Source organism: Rhipicephalus sanguineus, chromosome 4 (assembly GCF_013339695.2).
Source record: "Rhipicephalus sanguineus isolate Rsan-2018 chromosome 4, BIME_Rsan_1.4, whole genome shotgun sequence".
Lineage (NCBI taxonomy): Eukaryota > Metazoa > Arthropoda > Arachnida > Ixodida > Ixodidae > Rhipicephalus > Rhipicephalus sanguineus.
Genome location: NC_051179.1, coordinates 7597730 through 7618673, shown reverse-complemented (window position 1 = coordinate 7618673; position 20944 = coordinate 7597730). Strand labels below are relative to the sequence as shown.

At 46.9% G+C, this 20944-nt stretch overlaps 1 protein-coding gene across 1 annotated transcript in view; it reads right to left on the bottom strand.

The window, feature by feature from the left end:
- Positions 1-1093: 1093 nt before the first annotated feature.
- Positions 1094-20944, bottom strand: part of LOC119389333 (pre-mRNA-processing-splicing factor 8) — a 619528-nt gene continuing 599677 nt past the window's right edge. Inside the window, exons 34-36 of the mRNA XM_037656539.1 lie at positions 19013-19293; positions 9755-9957; positions 1094-1317 (exon numbers count right to left, since the gene is read on the bottom strand). Of these exons, the coding sequence (XP_037512467.1) occupies positions 1163-1317; positions 9755-9957; positions 19013-19293 (639 nt within the window). The 3' untranslated portion in view covers positions 1094-1162. The remainder of the gene's footprint in view (positions 1318-9754; positions 9958-19012; positions 19294-20944) is intronic.

The following is a 20944-nucleotide window of genomic DNA, read 5'->3' as shown; positions in this document are numbered from 1 at the left end:
AGACTACCCTGGAGACAATTTTAGAAGTAAATATCCGTTTAACTCCCCTTCCTGTTTGAGTGACATTTTTTATTATGATGAAAAAACGTTTTCATGAACGGGAAAATTCATTAAATTACCGCTTCTTTTGGGGCTTCTCTCGTGATAATTATTTGCTTGCTAGCTCGGTAGCATCTGGCAACTCTGCACGTGAGCCAAGAACCTCCTGCTCTTCCCTTTCCCTCTTTTCTAATGGAGGCGGTAGCTGGCAATCCTTGCGGTGGCCACTTGCAATACACATGAGCGCATGTGTAAACTACCACCCTTGACGCCACACCACCCAAGCCCCATTGAAAACAAGAGGGGAGAACGTGGCGCCATCTCTCGGCAAGCGACGACAACTCAAGGCAGGGTGGCTACAATGGGATAGCGAGCGACGCCGCAGGCATCTTTCTAGAGGAGGCGTTGGCTGTAACATTCTACAATGATCACCCCCTAAGGCGGACTCTTCACCCTTTTTTTCTATTTTGAGGTTTCCATTCGCTGTGATCAAGAGTTTATTTTGCTGGCGCTTATCTCTGCAGAGAATAACGAAATTGATGGGAAAGATGGTGCTTGGCACTGCGAAGTCATTTGAACAACTTGCTAAGTTGCACAAATATATCACGCCATCAAAAAAAGCATGGCTGATCCCTCTGTCATAGGAATCGGTATAATATGCGGGAGAGAGGGCAGGGTTCTTTTTCACACGTTTTGCTTCTACCCATTCCCCTCTATAGTTCCATATTTGCCTTGACGGTATGCTAAATAAAAAGAAAAATCAGCATATAGCTAGTTCCTTCAGGGGCCCTTCGTGGAGCACCTCTCTCTCGCAGTGTAGCTGCCCCACCAGGGGAAAATCTTGCAGCTGCTACTGCTTATCTTGCAGGTAATCCATGGCTGGTACAAAAGCAGGCAATCCAACATGTGCACTGTGCAGGTGATTGCATTATCTCAGTGTTGGAGATACTATGATGCCAGAGGCAACATGATGCGATTTTTTTTCCTGAAAGGTTCGGTGAAGAGAATCGGCCCAGCTGTTCCACTACTGGTACAGGCGATTGTTATGAAAGAATGCAAGCAATAATTAAAAAGGCTTTAATGTTTATGCATTGGCAATGATGGTCATACACTATAGAAGAAATCATGCATAAAGGTCCTCTCTATCATTGCCAATAGAGTCTGGCTCCTCCAGGCTGCTGAAGTTGAGGAAGTGTGATGGTCGGTGAATCTCATGGTAGAACTCCTTGGGATTGGCAAGCTGTAGTTCATACTTCATGCTTGGGTCATGCCGCACACCTGGAATGACAATCAAATAGAAAGAGTCTTGCTATTTTTATGAAAAAGAATCCGTCAGTGACTATAGACTTAGTATGAAAGGCTCAATTTCAGCATTACAAGGTAAATTGCCAATTTCGCCAACTTTGTTGGTTTAAATGTTCAATACAGTGAAACCTCGTTACACCGTACCCGCTTAAACAGTAGTTTCGTTTTAAAAGTAGTAAAGTCAAATCCCTGACTTAGCGGCCATAGAACATAATGCATTTTGTGTCCGCATAAACCGTAGCAACTTATTGCGTACGTATCGGTTAATACGTAGTGTTTCCATTTTCCTTTGCGCGAACTCTATGATCGCGGTGACATGTCGTCGCCACGAAAAAACGGCAAGCCTCGGAGATCGGAACATGCATCGCTTGTTTTTGTTAATGATGATGATGGCTTACTTGATGAGCGCCATCTCTTGGATGTTTTCCGCAAAAGAAATACATGGCCTCCGAAACTAGAAGCGCAGCACTAGGTGTCTGATGTTATCCACGCGGCGGCGCTTCATCGTCATCATGCTCGCTTTGCCGTCTTTGCTTTCTTAGTTCCTTCGGTGCCGTACCGTGCTGGTCGCGAGAGCTGCAAGAGTGTCGTGCTTGATGTGTTGCTTGTGTGTGTGTGTGCCGTTTCGTACTCGCGTCATGCCGAAGCTCGGACAAAAGCACCGAGTGCTGAAAATAGAAGAAAAACTGGAAATCATTCGTGCTATTGAACGTGGCACGAAAAAGTCAGCACTGGCACGCGAGAAGGACCTGCCTTTAACTACTGTGTGCGGAACTTGGAATTCCAAGGAAAAGTTGCTCAGCAGTGCTGCTGCAACCGCGAAACGGTGCCGACTACGCGGTTCGCCTTTTTCGGATGTGGAGGAGGCGCTGGTGAAGTGGTTAAAGGCTGTGCGGTCTAAAAACTTGCCTATCAGCGGACCCCTCCTCGTGGAGAAGGCCCTGGTTTTTGCTGCACAGCTCAACCACGACGACTTTGTGTGCAGCAATGGCTGGCTGGCAAGATTTAAGGCTCGACACGGAATAACCACGAGAACAGTTTCGGGAGAAGGTGCTGCTGCTGACGTGGATGGCACAGAGCACTGGCAAAATGGTCAGCTTAAGCACATCTTGGAGGACTACGCACCCCATGACATATACAATATGGATGAGTCAGCGCTGTTCTTTAAGCTGCTGCCAAACAGAACGCTTGCGTTCAAAGGCGAGACATGCACTGGCGGCAAGCATGCAAAGGACAGAATTTCAGTGGCGTTCAGCGTAAATATGTCGGGAACTGACAAAACTTCACTCCTCGTGATTGGGAAGTCGGCCAAGCCAAGATGCTTCAAGGGCGCCTGACTGCCATCTGGAGTCGTCTATCGCAGCAATACCAAAGCGTGGATGTCGGCAAAACTCTTTGAGGAATACATCCGCCTCATTGATCGTCGTTTTGTGGTGAAGAACAGACGAGTTGTGATTGTTCTGGACACCGCATCGGCGCACGTCGCCCTGGATAACCTTACGGCAGTAAAGTTGGCGTTTCGGCCTCCCAACACCACAACGATTGCCCAGCCCTTGGACCAAGGCGTCAATCGCCTTGGACCAAGGCGATTGCCCAGCCCTTGGACCAATGGCAAGAAGAATCTGCTGCGCAGATTTCTTGAGGCAAAAACCAGTCAAAAAGACGCCGGACAAGGGGAAGAAGTGACACACACAAGGACCAGTCCTTGTGTGTGTCACTTCTTCCCCTTGTCCAGCGTCTTTTTGACTGGTTTTTGCCTCAGCGTCATGTACCAACTGACCCAGACTTCGACCTTATTGCAGATTTCTTCTTGCCATTGAATGTGGCAAAGCATTTTCAATCGACCTGCTGGGTGCAATTTACCTGCTCGAGTACTCGTGGCGGCAGTTTGAAGAAACAACAGTGCAAAATTGCTTCAAGCGTGCTGGCTTCAATGCGTGTGCGGGTAACGCAGATGACATTAATGACACTGTTGACCAGACGTCGGACATCGTCGACCAAGCTTGCGAAACTCTGCTTGCTGAAGTGCTGGAGCGGCAAGGTGTTACGGAAGGCATTTCCTTCCCCGACTTCAGAGACACAGACAGTGAAGTTCAGACTTCTCCGGACATGTCCGATGAAGCCATCGTTGCCTCTGTTGTCGAAGTGTCGCCAGACCACAGTGATGGGGATGACACGGAAAGCGACAGCACGGGTGATTCAGGTCAGACAGTGGCAGAAGCTGCGCATTACGTCAGCCTCATGCGGGTGTTTGCCGAGAAGAGGGGGCTGGCAGAAAAGCTGGCTCGCAGCTTAAGTGAGTTTGAGGCCGCTGTCGTTGCTGCTAGGCCGCCGCCGCGTCAAATGAAAATCACAGACTTTGTCACGCGAACTTAATAAATATTGCACGCTTTTTGCCCTTTCGTCGCACTCTCTGAGGGTTCCTTTCTTGACAGGTAAGTGGGCGACTTCACGCTATTTCGGTTAATTAAGCAGTACTACCGTTTAGTACGTACTTTTTCCGAGCTCCGGCGAACTATGGTTTAACGAGGTTTCACTGTATAAGCCTGTTAATGGCATTTGACCTGATGATGTCGATAACAGCGACTTTTGAAGTGAGCAATTTTAGCGTAATAATAAAATACGAACACGCATTTTAGGAAGTCTGATCTGCATTTAAGGATAGTAGAATGCAAAAGTAGGCATAATATGGTGCCATTAGCTTGACTTAGTTGCTGCTTTTTTACAACATTGCAAACTACCACAGCAACTTCGGCCATTGCATGTTGAATTCGAAGCTTAGAATCCAACATGGTGCCTGTCATGTCGAAGCCGCTGCAATTCTCAAATAAGTTTCACTAACGTGCAACTAGGAAATAACACGAGATTTGTTAACATTCCTGTATAAAATACTTTTGACATGATAGACACTATTTCAAAGGTTCTATGTAGTGCAGTGAGCAAGCATTAGTGTCAAGAGCACACATTTCTCAGTCGAATGAGTTCTAATGAAGGTATTAGGTGACGAATGGCATTAAGGCGAATGCCATTTGGTTTATCCCTGTGGCACCGCACAAATGGCATTAAACCTTGAGGCATTAGAGTGTTAATGCCATTTTCTGTGTCCGTGTGGCACGGGTATTAGGTGCACGAAATATAACCGTGACTTCGAGCAATTGGATGTTTTTGATGTTAAGCGCACAAAAGCAGACCGTGTGTTGTTGATACAAAGTAAAGATCCCACAGAAGCTATGTTAGAGCGTCCAAGAGAAACAGTGATGTGTTCAGTGAAATTTAACCTGTTTACGATGTTATAGCAAGCAGCAAGTTGCGCAAACCTCGAAACATACTGCATTGAGATACTCATAATTGAACTTGAATCTTCAATTCAAGTTCAATTCCTCCATTCCAATTCGGTGCAATCATATGTCTTTCTCCGTAACTCGTCGTGCCTATAGGACGGTGTCGCGAGGAGGTTTCTGCCATCGCTAAATCTATTTGGGCCTCCTAAAGTGCAGCACCCACCCATGGCGATGAAAAGCGCCGCCGCCCTTTTAATCAAATTTACGTCGCAACACAACACGCACGGAGTAGCAACTACATATACACGCTATATATGCGCCCTTTGTCAGCATGCGAAGAGATCTACAGCAAAAATAGCAGTCGAGAGCGACTTTAAACAAATGAACCCTGAGCGCAAGTCCAATGTGACAGCAGTTGGCCAATAGCGATGCGGCATCAGCCTTGGAGAGGAGAGAAAGAGGAGGTGTGCTTTCTCCATATTAAGTTTCAGGGGCTTTAGTAGTGACTGGAGGAACACTGCACAACAAAGAACCTGCGAGTCAACCCCACAATGCATGCCACTTGATAGTTCTCGCTACGTGACAGTAGCGCCAGAACACACAGCCTAGTGAGAAGAAGCAAGCTCGGGGCACTGCAGCAGATTTTTGTAAGCTCACGCATATTTGCAACAACACAGAGGAGATTATGGTGGCCTTCACTAGAAAGGTGCATAGAAGGGAGAAGCTTGGGTGCGTCTGTGTGTTCTGCGAGCATCTTTTATTTTCTTCGTATCCATGTCGAAGCTGGTGTGCTTAGACACGCCAATGGCATACACCATGAACAAAAAGGGTGCAAAGGAAGCCAAGCTTAGGACGGCGGGCTACGAAAAGCAGCGAACGACAGTAATGCTGTGCTGCACTGCCGATGGACGAAGGCTTCCCCCATACATAATTTTCAAGCGCAATACTGTACCAGCTGGCGAAAAGTTCCCCAGAAATGTTGTCGTGCGCGTTCATGGCGGCTTGACGGAGGACTAGGTGAAAATGGTGAAAAGGAGCCGCGTTGTGCAAGCAGCACGCTGAACTCGTGCTGCACTTGCAGCTTTGATGTTTTCTCCACGTAGAGAATGACCTTTCGCTTAAAGGCCGCGCTGCAGTGGCACCGCTTCATTGGTGCCATTGCTTCTGAAGCACAGTTGGTGCAGGCGTTTCGTGAGCAAGTGTTTAAGACACGACTACACTGCACGATCACTTCCAGAAAACTGACCAACTCCGCGCTCGTGCCTCTGTCACATCCGCGTCACACGACAGGAGGAGAGAGAGGATGTAAAAATGCGTGGCACTCGCCGGCGTCGCAATCATGTGACCCGATTAATCTTTGCCCGCCTTTGCCGGCATGAAATCTCACCGGCTCGACGACTCTCGCTGCATGAACGTGGGACTGCGAGATTTTGGAGCAAAGGACGAAGCAGACGACGCGGTCGGCCTGAGTAGCCATGGGGATCACCACTCTGCCGCTGAGCCTGAGCGACCTTGTCACCATGCAGCTACCGTAAGATGTCACAAAAATGAGCCTCAGATGCGCATGCAGAGCAGTCTGCATACGGTAGCCTGAGATCAGTGCATGGTGAGCCGCCATGCCGCTAGTGCGGCTGGGCCTTTAGGTAGGTGGCGACTGCGGTCAAATCATGGTACTCGAATCTAAGCCAACCTCCCCCCACTTTCGCACATCATTTTTTCGAAAAAAAAATCATCGGCTTAGATTCAAGTAAATACGGTACGCTTATTTTAAAACCAAATTAAGACATCTTAAAGGCAGTGGCCACCATTAACAATCACTCAGAAGTGCTCACATACGCAGGACAATCAAACATCATCTCAAGTTTCCCATCTCTGTGTCGGGGATCCCCTAAGGTATTACAATTGTACCAGATGCTTGCCAAGTGTACCCACCACACTTGTTGAACAAAGGTGCACTGTGTGCTGAGGCACACAGCCCCATTGACACCCTAAGAATTCCCACAAGTTTTCAATATCAACGAAAGTGCATGCATGACAATTTTGTTAATCATGTGCATTGGCATTTCTGTCATTAGAAATGCAAATGCTTTTGAAGATACAGTGATGGAAGCGACGTTTTGCTTCTTGGAGCATACTCTGGAGCAGAAAAAATGCTAGTTTGGAGCAGCTATTGACATTTTCGGAGCAGATGGCAAAATATTCCAAATGACTCCTGGAGTTTGAAGTATTAGTATTACTTATTATTAAACATAATGCACATACAATTATCACTGCAAATTGCAACAAACAAATAATTATGCAGATGGGTGGTCACTGAACACTAAGTAAGATGAGCTATATATTTAAAATATCGGGTACTTGTGACAAAAATGATATAAAACCGATGAAGCTGAGCCCCAAATTATAAAAGAAACTAGAATCACATAGACACATTATTAATGAGAACCAACAGACTGAGAATGAGATGAGAATCACATAGAGCTGTTTATAATCGGTAACAGAGCAAAGAAATCTGTTATTTTCATATTTCACCAAAAAGCCTGCATTTGAAATTTCAAAAAACCAAGTTCGGATAGGTTGAAAAAACAGCCTTGCCATTTCTTGTGGCAAAAATGAGGTCAGAAATGACAAAGTGATAAGTGTGATCAGTCACACATCACAGTCCTCCCACCAGCAGTTAGTACTCAGTAAGATATCGAACTAATCTCACACACATTTTACCAAAATAGTCTGCCTGTCATGTACAGCTACATACAGCTAAATCGGAGACATATCAACAATGCCACTACTTGTGGCATTGTCGATATGCTAATATGGAGCTAGTATAGAAACTCCATACTAGCATACCTATAGTACATACTAGAGCACTGCACGGGCCGGATTTTACGGCCCGGGCCCGCTTTATGAAGCCCGAGCCCAGCCAGGACCCGTGGTTCTAAGCGCGGGCCCGGCCCGGGCCCGGGCGTACATGACCGAACCCAGCCCGAGCACGGCCCCGGCCCGTGGTTCAAAGCCCGAGCCCGGGCGTACTTGACCGTACCCAGCCCGAGCCCGTCGTTCCAAGCCCAGGCCCGGCCTGGGCCCAAGCGTTCATTACTAAACTAATCCAGGGCACGCTTGTTCATGACCATACCCGACCCGGGCCCGCTAGAGGACATTAGTTGTTGATGATGATGATAAACGATGCCGTGCGCTCTGCAGCGGGCGATCGGACGGAAAATCCGGTGTGTACATGCATCGAAATGTTGCTTTGCCTGCTGTGGTAGCTCAGCAGTTAATCTGTTTCGCTGTTAAGTCCTAGGACGCGGGTGCGATTCCCACGGCCACGGCGGCCGCAATTTGATGGGGGCGAAATGCAAAAACACCCGTCTATATACTTATCTTTAGGTGAACATTAGAGAAGTCAAGGTAGTCGAAATTAATCCAGTGCCACTACAGCGTGCCTCGTAATCATATCGCGGTTCTGGCACCTAATACCAAGGAATATAAATGAAATGTACCATATGTGTCAACCTAGAATAAAAGACCGAAATCTTTATTCCTCTTATGGGAACAACCGTGATCTGGGCCACTGTTAGTGCTGTTAATACACTCGAACCTCGTTATAACGAACACGGTTATAACGAATTATCGGTTATAACGAAGTAAATGAAGAATAGTCTTGTAATAGCTACAGTGTTACAAATAAACGTTTATAACGAATTTTCGGATATAACGAAGTTATTTCCGTGACGGATGCGACTTTGTTATAATGAGGTATGAGTGTATATATATATATATATATATGTATATATATATATATATATATATATATATATATATATATATATATATATGCATGATCTGGCGTGTTTATAAGGAAACCCACCACGATGTACTTGTTACTTTGACAAAGTCTGGTCCAGCAGATGAAACGTTAGTGAAAATATACAGTGCCAATCTATATCTATACTGGTGAAAAAAAAAATAGCACTTCAACTGTTTTTCTATTTTTATTGCTAAGCTTTACTAAGAGCCAGCTCTTTGCACGTGTCACTTCAGCTTGGCACTGTATACCTTATACCATGCAATGCATAACGTTCGCGTGTGCTCAAAGCCTCGACTTACCGAGTCCGGCCCGGCCCGCAGCCTCAAGCCCGGGCCCGGCCCAGGCCCGCGGCTTCAAGCCCGGGCCCAGCCGGGGCCCGCACTTTCACGCCCGAGCCCAGCCCGGGCCCGCCGAAAAACGCTTCGGACGGCCCGGCCCGGCCCCCCAAGCCGGGCCCGGGCTTTCGGGCCGGCCCGGGCCCGAGCAGTGCTCTAGTACATACTATACTCGCGGACAAATTTTCTTGGCAGTGAAGAAAAGGCTATGGGGGCGGAGCTACTGTACATTACTGCTCCGCGAAGTAGTCCGGTTTGGTGCGCGTTTCGAATTTAGTTTCAGTTTGTGAACCTTCCGTATCTCTTGTGACGGCTGTTGGATTATTCGAGCGTCCATGGTCGAATAATAACATTGCATACTATTTGCTTTGTCTGCTTAGACAGCCATATGTTAGTGAAACTCGTCACAAGTTCCTTCGGCGAGTCATCGGAAAAGCTGGAGGGCGACGAGCGCTCACCTGAAGACTGAAGGCACCATTTTGACTGTGAGGAGCACGTAAAAGTTGCGACGTTTTCACACGTACAAAAAACGTGAAATGACACTGCATATAGTAAAATAAATATAAATTTTATATCTCCTTGGTGCGTGCTGCGCTTCTTTTGAAACAGTATCCCATAGAAAATAGAGCAATGTTGTTTTGCTTAATTCTCACGCAGAAAACACGGAAGCAATTGTGGGCCTTTTTTCTTCAGCGGTAGCACACGCGTAGTTTGGTTCTGCAGCCTTCTCTTCATTGCCAACAAAAATGTCTGCAAAATATAGAATGATAGTATACAGCTTGTTTTTTGTTACGTTTAGGCTCGCTGGATGATCATGTGCTTAAAGTTCACTGTTTTCAATTTACCAGTGCCATTTCGGAGCAGGTCTGGAGCAGTTACTAACAAAAATTACAGTTTGGAGCAGCATGGAGCAGCATTTCCCTTTTGGAGCAGTTTGGAGCAATTGGAGCCGCACTTCCATCACTGAGATATGAAAGAGAACACACCCATGAAGTTGTAGTTCCAGGATCCCTGGGCAGGCACCATGAAAAAGCCCAGGAAGCGGTCTGAGAGCAGCATCTGGACCCGCTCGTAGTGAGATGGCAAGTAGCCCTTTGGGTTGTTGCCTCGATCGGTGTTCTGACGGCCCCACTCGTAGCCACTGGGTGTCAGCTTGTATGCAGTCAGAGAGCAGGAGCCAGGCGTAAAGCTGCTCAGAAGAAATGGTCACCATCACAATTACGCACAACTCGACATGCCCGTAAATGGGGACATTTTGCAGGAGAATGAACAGAGCAGACATCACTAACACTTGCTAGACTGGAAGCAGTCTAGAAAGGCCGGCCTTCACGACACTTTGACCCTGATAAGTTCACTGCCTGAAGCAAGCGATACCTTACAAGTGCGTGAACTTGCCATTCTGGCTATTGTCTCTATCTTTGGTCCTCTGGCAGCATTTATATATACTGGTTTATGTCTTCAGTACCGACACGGACGGAACGAACCACAAATCTGTGCTATCAACCATAGATCTGTTGTACGAACCTATGCAAGAGCATACCAACCCTGGAAACAGCATGAATGCAGAGATGGGCATAATCTAAAGCCCCTGAAACTTTGTAAAATAGCGACACTCTCCTCCTCCTCCTCGGTTCTCCTCCCTTTCAAAAGCACTCCCTCCTCAACTGTGCGCCACCAACACTGCTCCAACATTACCAGTGTAGTGGACATTTCACACAGTTAATGCGTGCACGATCAGGCAGTGCGCTACATGCATTCACTTCACGCTTGCAGTCTGGTGGCAAGCATCCTCATTTGCAGCATAATATTTCTCTCCAACAGGCTATACAAATTTACAAATTTATTAACTGCAGTTTTCCACTTTTTGATAGCTCTTCCACAATGAAGGCGTCTAAAACTAGTGTAACGATGGCCAATGACGTGTCCGAAGGTACTGCGTATGCTACAATTCAGCATGCAACTTTTGTAAAGAGCTCATATCACCAGGTACTGTTGCGAACCGTTGTAAATGACACGGTCAAGACTGAACACTAATGTCATGGTATAGAGAAAACCTTCTGAAACCTAGATAATCCTTGTCAATCTTGCCAGGTGAATTTGCAGGGTATATCAGTCACAGTGGCTTGGAGTGCCACCCCTTGGCTACGCCACTGATCAGGTATGGCGCACGGAGGCTGGCAGGAAGCATGCATGGCAGCTGCTCTGAAGGTTCGGAAGGGTATTACAGCTTCAGTACTGCTTAGTGCCAAGTTTTGTAATAAGCACACAAAAATGCACAAATGGTGGGCACTGGCACTATGCACTGCGAAATTGCACTTGAGTCTCCAAGGCTTGCAACGTAGTCTGGCGACAACCACACCACATATTCCAGTCAGGCCTGCACCTTGCGCAAAGGTTACAAGGTACATCTTTCTATAAGGTTGAGAACTGGGCTAGTTGGTGACTGATCATTATACCTATATGGTTAGGTAGTGCACTTTGAACGGGGACAAAAAGAACAGGAAAGACATGACACTCGAGTGTCGTGTCCTTCCTGTTCTTTGTGCCCCATTCAAAGTGTGTTACCTAACCATAAAGGTATAATTACACCTTTCTAATGTGAATCCACCGCCTGATCGTCAGCGATAAGGAGGCAAAAAGCCCCATTAGCTGAAAAAAGTGAGTAACTAACTCAGTGAGTAAGTAAAAGTGAGTAAGAGGCACAAGCCTGCAATCCTAAGGTGAGATTCCGTGCCTGAGTCCCATGTTTTATCAAAAGAACTGTGCTCAATTTCTAAAGTTTCATAATCTAATTCTCGTACGTGTCCACGCACACCCATAAATTAGTCAATCGGCATGTAATAACGTTAGGTGCACAAAGCACAGCAACGACATCGAGCCATTTGGCGTGTATAACGTTTTAAGCGCAAAAAAAGCCGACCACGCATAGCAGCAGACCGTGTATTCTGCAAAATACATGATCTGCTGTGCATGTTTCGTTTGGCTGGATATATATTTCCTCAACACATAGTCAATCTTGGTTGTTTATAGTGGGGAACAAGTGATCAGTCTTGAAGAGCAAGGCGAAAAATTATTGAACAAACTCATCAGCTTGGATTGACAGGAATGGAAGGAGATGTGATGTGGCTTAAATTGGATAGAGAAATTGAAGCATTGGTTCAAGTCTGTTGTGCATGACAAGAAGTAATGAAGCTCATAAAGTCCCTCTTGGGATTAGGGTAAAAGCAGATGGCAATGCCTTCATGCTGACTTTGCAGACCGTTCCACTGAAGAACATTCTTGCGCTCGATTAATGCATACTCAAAATGACCACAAGTAATATAGAAGTCCTTGTCAACATCATCAGCAACCATAAGAGCGTTTTGTACACTATCTGCAAGGTACGGCCTTTTGGAGAGAGTTGTAACTCACAAAAATCTGTTCACTTGAAGCAAATTTTGAAGGTTCATGCAAGGACATGGAGTCTTTTTTCGCTGCCAAATCATCCAGCTACAAACTGTGTAGGCACCTTCAAGAGATCAATCAATTTAAGCTTGAGAGCAGGAACGACTATGAATGATAAACAAGTTTCTGATCGCTTACAGAACAACACCTCACAACCGCCTTCATTTCAGCTAAACTTATGACTGGAGAAGATTCGATCTCCAATGAATCACAGTGCAAGACCTTGTGAGGAAACTCCTAAAGGTTGTTTGAATATGAAGGTGCTGTAGTCCGGACAAGAAACTATGGAATGGACAAGCGGCAGTGTGAGCAATATACCTGAAAGCAAAACCTACAATGTACATATGTAAGATGGGAGCACATGGAAGCGGCACCACGTTCAACAGGTATGGCTGGATAGCACTCATAACAAGATTCAACAACTGAACAAGAAAACTCTCAAGCAGAAAAGAACTGGGTAACAGCAATCACACAAAAGCCAGGCAAAACCACGCCTCCTTTCGAAATATTCACACCGCAACAGGAAACCTACACAAAGCTGCCAAAACCACAAAACGTGAGTCGAGTTAAAAAAATCAACACGAACTCGGCAGCCTTGGCGGGGTATGGACTGCAAAACACTTTAGCGTAGGGGTGTGCAAATATTCGAACTTTTGAATATTTTTCAAATACAGTCGAATACGAATATATCGAACTCGAAGGGGATGGCGAATTAGTTCGATATATGAAAAATTCGATATAAAAAAATACAGGTCCCGAGACCTTACCAGTGGCGGACGATCACCTACAATCGGCGCATTCAAGAATGACGACTAATTCCGCACACACGATGCAACAGAAAGTTTTATTTGCATGAAAAGAAATCGCTCATCTTAGCTGTCCAGGTGCGACAGCCCAGTTCCCTCCATGTCGCCGCAACAACAGCGAATCAAGCCGAATGCTGCCGCCGCCTCGTCCGGACGATCTTCATCGCCACTTGAGCTGTCGGCCTGGGCATCCGAGGTCCCTGTGACCGCAGCTACAATGTCCTCGTCAGCGAGGCTCGCAACAACCTGAACATTGCAGTCCGCTTCCACGAAATCGTCCGCAGACACTTCGGGTGGTACGGCAGCCGGGAAGAGGGACGACAACTCGCGAAACGCGTTACCTATGCGCTCGTAGTCGCAGGAGCGCACACACGACAGGCTCCTGACGTTAGCTGCTCTGCCTCCTTTGCCTTGATATCTGCCTTGTTCTTCAACAAGGTGCTCAGCGTGCTCCGTGGTATCCCGATGTCGTCTGCCACCGCCAAACTTTTTTTCGCCCACCTCAGCACGCTGTATGGCTTTCAACTTCGTCGCAAAGTCAAGGTTCTTGCGCTTCTTGACGCTGGCCATTGCTACACGAGAAGTAGAAAATTCAAGCAGTCCGCAGCGCCTTTGCACAGCACGCATGCAAAAAAGGAATGCGGTGGTACGCGACAACTCACGGAAATGGACTGCGCCAACAAAGCGCTCGCGATCAGTCGCGATGGCTACCCGGGCTACCTGCGAGGGCAGCAGCGATGTACGAAAGGCGCAAGCTGTGGTTGGCTGAGCAAATACAAAAGGCGTGGGCTGTGGTTGGCTGATCAAAACTCACAAAACAGCAAAAAACAGAAAAGGCGAAAGCAGGAAGCCGCCGGCAACTTCGTTCCTGCTAAAAGCCATTCCGCAAGTTGGAGAAGGCGCCCAATAGGAGTACAGCCTGAGCCTGTCACGAGCAATAGCAGACGACGCTCGGTTTGTGTCTCGCGCTTTCGCGTGAAGAAAACGAAGACAATCAATGCCGAGCTCGCGCGCGCGCTCGGGCAGCTTTGAAGAATAAAAAAAAAGGGTCTGGCAGTCCCTTCCTGGTCTCCAATGTCTTTGGTCGTCTTTCTTACGCTGCCTTGGAACCCATATTATCCGACGGCCACAATGGCATGTCACAGAGCCCTCTTGCCCTCACGTTTTTTGAGCGTATCGGGTGTCGGCGGAGGCGTGGTGCCGCAAAGGTCGCGGGGTCAGCGAGTGCCGAAGCGCGCCTTCCAGCTCGCGCGGTGTTCGATATATCTGATCGCGGGTAAAAACACCGTTCGATATAAGCGTGCGAATTTCTATACTTTTACACAGAATTTTCAAGGGGATAATTTACAAGTTCCATATAGCCGAAAATTCTATATATGTGGGTTCGATATATCCGTGTTCGACTGTATATTCAAAATCGGCGTGCAGCGTGCTTGCTCTTGCGTTTTGGGGTGCCGACGTGCAAAACTGCTAGCCGCGCCCACCAATGCCCCAAGCGGTCGCTGTGCGACAAGCTTGCTCGGGGGTTCGCTGCCGATGCGTAAAATGCGGATCCGCGGTTCCGAGGAACCAGCGGTCGATGTGATTCGTTGCTTGCGACGAAACACACTGCGGCTTCTTCACTACACACTGTGGCTTCTTCACTTTCGCATGTACGCAGGCGCAATGTTCTTGCCCGCAAAGTTCGGATTCGTCTCGTACATCGGCGCCGTGAGCGGAGTTAGGCGTAGCCACGACTCCGAGCAGTAAGCTCAAAGTCGTGGCTTCAAAGTTGCTTCAAAGTTAGGCTTGTGCGAATATTCGAGCATTTGGAATATTCGAACGAATATTACAGTATTCGAATTCGCTTCGACACGAATTTAAATTCTACGAAACTTCTAAGTATTCGAAATGAACGAATGGACATATAAACCGCATGTAACCCCCTGTAAAGGTGGTTTCACTGCAGCGTAGGTGTGCTATACCGTGAATACACCTTTCCAGGAGAAATTCTCACTGCCGCGAAGTTCCACTTCAGGTTTAAATGAACATAAGTAAAACCTCGTTAATTCAAAGTCACTGGCACTGTGAAAAATCTAATTAAGCCGGTTTTTGAATTAACCAAACATACAAAAAGCGGGATGAAAGGAACTTTGAATTACTGGAAGTAATCAGAGGTGGTCGTTTGCTGTTCCTGCTAGTTTGTGGCTACGAGGGTAAAGTCTTCCAGCAATACCTGGTCCCAATTTTACCGCTAAACCGGGAAACGGCGGGCCTCAGTGCTGCCAGCGCAAGAAAAAAAAAAGAAAGAGGAAAAAAATTACACCATTTCCCGCTAAAGGGGACCATGAGGCGATGCGAAGCCGGAGCACTTGCACGATCGCGTTCCGTTGGCGTTCTTTGGGCATGCTACCGGTCTTCAAAGCCGGCCTTCAAAAAGGTAAAAATTCTAGGAAGGAGCAAGGAGAGAGTGGGTGGAAAAGGCATGCTTCGCTGCAACACAGTGGTGACACGCGGGCAGCATGTCACCTGCTCCTGGCAGCGTCAGCGCGTCATGATGCGACCATTCGCCCATTCTTTCTGGTCAGATAAAGAATTTAATAATGGCCAGTGTGACGAAATTCGCTATGTGTTCTGGGTGGAAAAGATGATCATTGAAGTTTTCGAACTGAGTTTTCGAAGTAGGCGTTGCAGGCAAGTATACCGCCAGCAGTGCAAGTGCGCAAATGTCCGGAACAACCACCATTCGGAGGTTCGCATACATCGCGAATTCCGTCAGACTGCCCTTCATTACTTTCTCTATTTTCCCAGAAAGAATGGGTAAATCATGACGCGCTGATGTTGAGAGAAGCATTCGTCATGCTGCCCGCGTGTCACCGCTGTGTTGCAGTGAAGCATGTCTTTTCCGCAGGCGCACATTTCAGCTGACCACGAGACCGCCTTTAGTTTAGTTTTTTTTCTTGAGCTGGCAGCAGCGAGGCTGGGGTGCTCAACTTGTCATTCGTTAGTATCGCTACATTGCATTGCCTTGTGGCTCCTAAGGGCCATCGTTTTTGTGGATTTGCGGCTAAATCGGGATTGGGAAATTGGCACATGGCACCCAAAGTTTTCGAAGTAACCGGGCTAGTACTGACCGCCGCTTCAAATTATCCACTCAAATTTACATTGCAAAATACGGGGCCAAGGAAATCCTAATTATGTGGGATTTCGAAATAACAGAGTTCGAATTAATGAGGTTTTGCTGTATTACCCTCACATCGATTCATCATTTTTTAAGTTTAAAAACTTGTTATACCAGCTTATATGCTCTAAGTATAGTAAATTTTAAAACGTAACATATTTTACAGGTTATCACTTGCATTCTACTGAAAGTCAAATGCTGCTATTACTCAAAGTTGCTTCCACTTCCCTCAGAACCAAACACAATGACATATGCATATGCCTTGTTTCAACTTTAAAAATATTGCGCTGGTTAGTTGGGTCATGACAAATATGCCCATTTTTCTTTATAATATGTGATATAAACTATTCAAATTCACTTCGAAATTCGCTTCGATCAAATCACTATTCGCTTCGAATTCGCTTCGGACCTAAAATTTACTATTCGCACAAGCCTATTCAAAGTACATTATGCTCGATTGCGAGTACGAAGAGTCGTCCCGCGATGGTCTTCGTCAGGAGGTGCGAAATGCTGATAAGCAGAACAGCTTGTCCGAGATGCACGTCTGCAATGTTCGTGACGAGCGCGGCGCACTATCGCAATCTGATGCTTGAGCTTCCACTTGTAGCTGCCAAACTAAAGCGTAATTCTGTTCCAAATGATCGTCGACCTGTGAACACAGAATGAGTGCGAAAGCGTCACTAAGTAGAGCAACTTTGACAGCCATGACCTCGCGACGTGCAAGCAGCAGATGACGCTATACCGGAGCGAGGATCGGACCAATGGTGAGGCGTGCTGAGGCAACCTGGAGGACGCAGCCAATCGAAGGCCTCGAAACGAACTTCAAACATTTGCTTTTTGTAAATTTTTTTCTGCATGGAGGACCTAGCTGAAGCGGGAAACTTGAAGACTGAGAAATGCTCTTTCCGACGAGCCCAAGATCGCGGTGCTTGGTTGCGCCATTGCGGAACTATAACTTTTTTTAAACGCAGTTTTTTTTTGCAGTAATTTTCACCACCTCGGCAAGCACAACAAATTTTTTACCGACTTCTACGTAGTTTTCAGTGACGATATTTTGGAATCAGAAACAGGACTACAGAAACTGAATATGCGATTTTCGAAAATCGATTTTTTTTCCCTTATTTTTCACGATACGAAAGCCACATTCCCCCTTAGGAATAAATCTGTTCTTTGACCATGTTTGCGACTTGTAATTGTTCCTGTATCGTAAGAACATATTTAGGGATTCTCTGCAGCCTTTTTCTGTAATTTCGCTTCGAAGTATTCGAAGAATACTTGAGAAATATTAGAAAATTATTCGATCTGATTAACACTCAATCTTTATCATTCAAATTCGCTTCACACCAAAAATTTTGCTATTCACACAGCTCTACTTTAGCGTTTTAACCTCAAGGGGGAGAATAATGTGGTATGTTAAGCAGAGCCATGATAGAACCAAAGATATAGAACGCCAGCTCTGCTGCCACACACACTGCCCCAGCAGGCAGGAGAGCAGAGCAGGCTAACAACTGTGACCACAGGCCCCTCAACAACAGTATGTACCTGACATGCTATCTTAGACCATTAAACTCAGTTATACTATTACTAGTTCACACCCATGCTCCTCAAGTTAATTCAGCACACCTAAATAAACATCGCATTGCAAATTCAGCAAAGAATGATGAGGGAATTTCACACATGCACTGATGACACGTACACTGATATTTATATTGGTTGTACAACTCGCAAACTTGTTACAAAAGGTGCACAAGTGTATTTTGTTCAGGCGGGTTGTTCAATAGCAACGGACCTTTTCCGGGTGGGTAGTCTGCACGCGTGCAGTTGCATTGACGAGGCGCATGCCATGATTTTTGGAGGCCAAACTGCGACGACATGTGCGGACCCAGTGACATCTGGTGACAAGTGTGCAAATCTTGCCCCCAGAAAAGGTGTCAATGCAGGCCTCCGAGATTGTCGACCAGCGCATGGCAGACAAAATCGGAGGACAAGGGCCACCAGTTACAATTTCAGCATCTCCACTGGAGGTGCTGATTGGACCTGGGAAAGGTCCACTATAGGAGTGAGCTTACAACTGTACCTGTGTATTCTTTTTTTTTTTCTTGTGCACAGTGACCATTATTTTTGTTTAGTGACAAAACTGAGAAAAGAAATGATATAAAGAGGCAACATCACATCGTGGAGCACTTAAAGGCCAACTCCGGCGATTTTTCGAGGTCAATGGATCTCAATGAAATTCGCTGGGTACGTTCCTTTGCACGTTTCCGTCATTTGCGCCAAATTACAGGCTTGAGTCATGCGCAGATTGTTTGCAAATGAATTTTAAAGATTGTCTGCAAACGCCCCCCTGGCTTCCCACAATTATTGGCAACATTGCGTCTGTGACGTCAGTATTGGGAAGGCGGCGGAAGTGACGCAGTTGAGGGCACCGCTAACTTCGGCGCTTCGGCTGCTACAGCGAGCGTCTGCTGTGCACAAGGCGACAGACAGCGTTGCTTTGACCGGCGCTTCGCTGGTCGTCCCAGCTGTCACAGTTTTCATACTCCGCGCCAGCGTGACCGGCATGCCTTGCACAACTTCCGGTTTGTTCGTAACATCTACGTCATACGTAGACAGTACACTCGGTTGGGTTTCGGTTTCGGTGTTGCGCTTTTTTGCTTATTTAAAATTATTCTCCAATTTGCCGAGTATTTCTGCTATCGGGCCCGTAACAGGAGCGTCTCAGGAACATAAAAGCACCATTACTTTGACATGGCCAAAAAATCGCCGGAGTTGGCCTTTAAGCGATACCTTCAGTATGACATGTGCAGATTCATTTATATCATCTGAACACACACCTGCAAGTGATGATGACCGTCTTCTCACCATCCCATGAGGGGTTGTCGGCCATGATGCGCGCGTGTGTAGTCACATCCTGAGGCGAGAGCTGGGGCAGCTCATTTGGCTGCGTGTGAAGCCAGCCCAAAGGCTCCAGATCACGCAAATGCTCGTGCTGGGGCAGCGCCTGCGGCAGCTGCACTCCTTGATGGCTACCACACTGGGGCACTATCACTATGCAGCGGATCTCCTTCACTTGCGGGTTGTCCACAGGGCTGGCCCCGTACAAGTAGCCGGCAATCTGTGAGGACACAAAAGAATGATGTTAAGCTTGCACGGAAGACACAGTACTGTCACAGCATAAGCTGGGGGAGGGAGTGGCCTTCATAGAACACAGGAAACTCTCTTGAGTGCCTATTGAAAGTACAGTTGCGAGGTACCCATTACGCCACAAATCATCATCATCATACTTCAAAGTAGTGATGTACCGATTATGCGCCTGTCAGACAATACGCACGCCTACGCAGCACACTTTGTTGATGCTGTAGCGGATGATGAAGAATTATGGCTGTGTGGGAAGCTTTAAACTATCCACTTGTTACACAAGTCACATGGTGAAGCACCAAGTGTGACTGTACTGTTCTGCCAGGCAATACAGAGTGCATACTAGCTGCTAGTGTGGCTCCCTGCCCGACATGACTCCTGGAAAGGGTGTTTTCCCAAAGAAGTTTGAAGCACCGGCATGGCTCCGTGGTAGAATACTTGACTGCCATGCAGGATACCTGGGTTCAGTATCAGGACTAACCCTGCTAGCTATTATTTCTTTTTTCTCGTTGTGTACGATAGCTGTGAGGAACACTGGTGGCCGCAGCAAATTATATCGCAACCAAAATAGGCGGTTGTAGAGAGCTCATAACAGGTTATGTAAAAAGAGCAGAAGTCACTGTGAAACGACACATGGTCTGTCTGGAGTACACTCGCACACTACTGCCTATAAGAGCAACTCACTAAGCTGCTGTGAGCCTGCTATCTCTCTACTTGACCAAAGCAACTGACCCATCTGCTGGAAAGCACTAGTTTAAATACTTGGCATAAGTTGCTGAACGATACAGCATAGATTGCTTATAGGTGGGTAGGCATGACTGCATGACGAATTTTTCGAACTTTCTAGGGACCGTAAAATCGTCCGAAAAATCTAGCAGTCCGAAAAAAGAATTCATACCTTTTTATTCCGCTCAAGCGGTCAAATCACCACATCCACGTTTGAAACAGCTTCAATGTCTGCCAGTACACTTATCAGGCATTTTTGTGCGTGCCCAGGCTCTCGTGAACACATTCAGTACCAGCCGCAAACCCCGCTTAACTATGTGCCAACCGCAAGTTGCAAATTTGCGTCTCGTGATGAGCGCCGCCGATAACAGCAAAGCGCGAACAAAATTACGGCTCTCTCTCATGGAGCGTTTAAAAACGATGACGCTGAACACTAAGGCTGTGGCGGAAGAGCGGATGACTTTTCCAGCTTTCCCCGATGCGCTACTGCGTGAAAATCTCTGCTGACACGCCCCATCTGCTGCCGCGTGAAGCTGATCGTTCTTAGTTGTGTGCAGCCCATTGCCAACTAAGCTGACGCCGTCACTGCCGGGGCGCTTGCTGTATCATACACACGCGTTCGCCATGAAAGTGTTCTTTATGGCATGCCCACTCCATTCGTGACCGCACACAGATGCGGCGATGGCGAGCTGCTTTTGTTTGTGAAGGTAACACATCTGTGCGGCGCGTTTGGGTTATCGCCTATTAAATGCATGCAGTATGTGTACAACTGCGCTAGGTCACATGCACTACTGAGCAGTTATCTGAAGATACTTATCATAAGGGTTGTGAGTGATTAAGCTGTACTGGTGCATTTGCCGCCTGCCGCCATGCATTTCTGGTGCTTATCCGTAAAGTCAGTG